Source organism: Conger conger, chromosome 10, assembly GCF_963514075.1.
Source record: "Conger conger chromosome 10, fConCon1.1, whole genome shotgun sequence".
In the NCBI taxonomy this organism is placed as follows: domain Eukaryota; kingdom Metazoa; phylum Chordata; class Actinopteri; order Anguilliformes; family Congridae; genus Conger; species Conger conger.
Window position 1 is genome coordinate 4,697,535 of NC_083769.1, and position 3,248 is coordinate 4,700,782.

Below are 3,248 nucleotides of genomic sequence, written 5' to 3' on the forward strand. Positions count from 1 at the left end.
GCTAAGATGCTGCTTTTGTGTGTCTCTTATGCTGAGTTTGACTTGCCCCTGGGTTTGTGTCCAGACCCTGCTTTCTCAGTCTACGGCTTGATGTCCTGCATTCACAATATGCAAGACCCATACAAACCCGTGGAAGATGTGTCTGAGCTATATATGCATAATGACATTGCTTCTTGTGAGAGCAAATGATCAAAAAGTTAAAAAAAAATAAAAAATGTCCCTTTGGTCACAAAGTCCCTTCATGCTAACAGAAAACCAGAGCTCTGGAGAGCTGCAACATCAAAATGGTTCATGCTATACGCATACTGTACTGTTAAGATGGGATGCCATAGATCTTGAATATATCAGCACTTGAGTGAAATCAATATACTGTATATACATTTTAAAAATGCATACATATCCATGAATCACAGAAATGTAAGTTTCATTGAAACAGTTCATAAGATACTGAAAAGGGTGAGAACTGGGAGAGCTGAGAGTGGAGACAGATGGCAGTTCCTATGCTGGAGAAACTGAAGAGACCTCTGTCTTGCTTGTAGACACAGAGGAAGACTCATCATCACCCAATGGGTTCTTTCCACAGAAGAGTGTAGTCAGCATGCAGTTACGGAACTGCAAAGAAAAAGAAAGACATTCAGAAATCAGCACTACATGTTCGTATGTTATCTTCCAGCGTATATCTTGTCCTGGAACATAATAACCTGATACAAGGACTGAATTGAACATATTTGATCCCCATTGCTGAATGTAATGCAGCCCTCTGGAGCATATCCAGAGTTGAATATCCATGCCTTGCGAGTGTCTTATATCTATATTCCCATGAAAGCTAAGCTCACCTGTTTGTTTAGGAGCACATAGATGATGGGGTTGAAAATGGCTGAGGTCTTGGCGAAGAAGGCTGGTACAGCCATGCTCTGGGCAGAGAATGCCATTCCCTTGTTCAAGAAGATGTAGCCAGCATAGCTAGCATAGGGGGACCAGGCCAACAGGAAGCCAAAAACCATCAAGATGACCATGCGTGTCACTTCCTTCTCTGCTTTCTGGGTGGAGGCAGATTCCTGCTGTTGAGCTGCAGCCTGGGAAGAGAGAGGATAGGACAGACAAACAAGGTCAAAATTGTCGTACAAGAGTGAATCATCTAAGCACCCAGGAAATTGTTCAGTTTGGTACAGCTACATTATAATGCCCATCTATACTGTTAGCCACATAAAACAATATGTTTGCACCTTCTTATTTTCATTAATTCATCCCGCTTATCCTGAACAGGGTCTCACACACTCATACCTATGGACAGTTTAGACTCTCCAATCACCCTAACTTGCATGTCTTTGGACTGTGGGAGGAAACCCACGCAGACACGGGGGGAACATGCAAACTCTGCACAGAGAGGCCCCAGCCGACAGGGATTCGAACCCAGGACCTCCTTGCTGTGAGGCGGCAGTGCTACCCACTGCACCATCCGTGCCGCCCCACCTTCTTATTTTGTAAAATGAAAATGATCCTTTAAAACGATATAGCAGCTAGTATAAAAGGTAGTATGTGTAATGTAACTAGCACATTAAATCTTTTCAGGGCGCTCTCTCTCAGGGCTCAGACTGGAAGCGACAGCAATGGCTTCACATCCCAAAACAGTTATTTGCTCCCACTTGCCCTGACAAATTTAGTGTGATTCTTACCGCCTTGACTGTGCAGACCAGGCTGCCATATGTGAAGAAAATGAGGAAGACAGGCACACAGAAGTGGCAGCTGAACATGTACATCACATAGGACTCATTGTTGTAGTCTGGGTTGAGGGTGTAGTAATCAGGCCCACAGGAGCATTGCAGGCCCTCAGGAATGTACCTGTGTTGGAAGGGAGGAAAGTACAGATCTCCTTGTGAGCTGTAAGTGATATAAAAATACAAATACAGTGTGGGCTGCTGATTTATCATCAAATGTCTGACCTACCGGGACCAGCCAACAAGGGGTGGGGTAGCACATGACAATGCCATTATCCAGGTGAATATAATGCCAATCATAGCATGGGTGGAGGTGAATTTGAAGCTGCCCATGGGTTTGCAGACCACTATGTATCTCTCAACGGCCAGTACCACCAGGGACCACAGAGCCACCTGACCTGTGCAAGAAAAACAAGATGACAGTGGTTAACTGTACAGCAGGGACTGAAATTCTACCTTGTCAGTTACAGTCTGGCTGGTTTCCCACACTGTTTATGAGTATGATTGATTGCTCAAAGTATTGCATTAACAGTGAAACGAGGTCATCAAGGCGGGATATAATCCTTATAAAGTCTCAAAAGTAAAGTATTGCACTTAATTTAATTTAAGCAGGGATTTCTGACTTGAGTTGTAATTCCCCTTCATTGATTATGTTCTACACATCCAGCAAGGTGTAAACACGCAATAATATAATTGAAGGATCAGTTAACAAGCACAGCAAGTTGTATTCTATAGCATCTTTTGGATGGTTAAATGTCTCACCTCCCACAGTTGACATGAAGCCTTCAATGGCACAGCCCATTGGCCCAAAGACGAAATAACCATTCATGGCAGTGTAGAAGGTAATTGTGAATCCAAAGATGACCATGATCAGACCAGCCACGGCCAAGTTGACAAGGATGAAGTTGAGAGGTTGCCGGAGCTTCTTGTGCTGTGCAGTTACCACCAGTGTCAGGCCATTGATGGGGAAGCCAAAGCAGATGAGGAAGAACATGTAGACAGCCAGCAGCTTGAACTGCCATGGGTCTCCTAGGTAGTACTGGGGGTATTCGAATGGGCTCCTCGCCAACCCCGTCCGGTTGGACATGGGGATATAGAAGTTTTTACCCTCAGTGCCGTTCATCTTCACTTATGTGGGTTCTTGAGAAAGGATGGGAGAAGATCGATGGAGGGGAGGTGAGAAGTCAGACCTCCTCTAGCTGTCAGCTGTGGTGTGCCAGTCCTGTGCTCAGGTACCCTAAGTGTCATTTTATACCCTTCTAAGTCTCACTGGGGATTATACATAGGGGCAGGCTTGTCAGCAGGAAGAGGATTGGGATGAACTGATGGGATTTAAGTTTGGTTATAATGAGCCGTTTGACCACGTTGTTCACTAAGGCTTCTCACTTTGCCTTCCTAGCATTGCAGCTGAGATTTGTGAGGTTTAGAGAGCGAAGGAGGAGTGAGGGCATGGATGGGGCAGCACCTGTCCTTCCTCGCTCAGCTCCTTGCCCTCATTCTGATCTTAACGTCTCTTCATGACTGTCAATC

The 3,248-nt window shown here is 45.1% G+C and overlaps 1 protein-coding gene across 1 annotated transcript; it reads right to left on the minus strand.

Moving 5' to 3' along the window:
* Positions 1-498: 498 nt before the first annotated feature.
* LOC133139620 (green-sensitive opsin-3) lies at positions 499-2,841 on the minus strand. Its single transcript, XM_061259210.1, has 5 exons — positions 2,481-2,841; positions 1,948-2,116; positions 1,677-1,842; positions 837-1,076; positions 499-612 (listed from the first exon to the last, which is right to left on the minus strand). Exons 1-5 carry the CDS (start codon positions 2,839-2,841, stop codon positions 499-501), a joined length of 1,050 nt encoding a protein of 349 aa, XP_061115194.1.
* Positions 2,842-3,248: the final 407 nt, after the last annotated feature.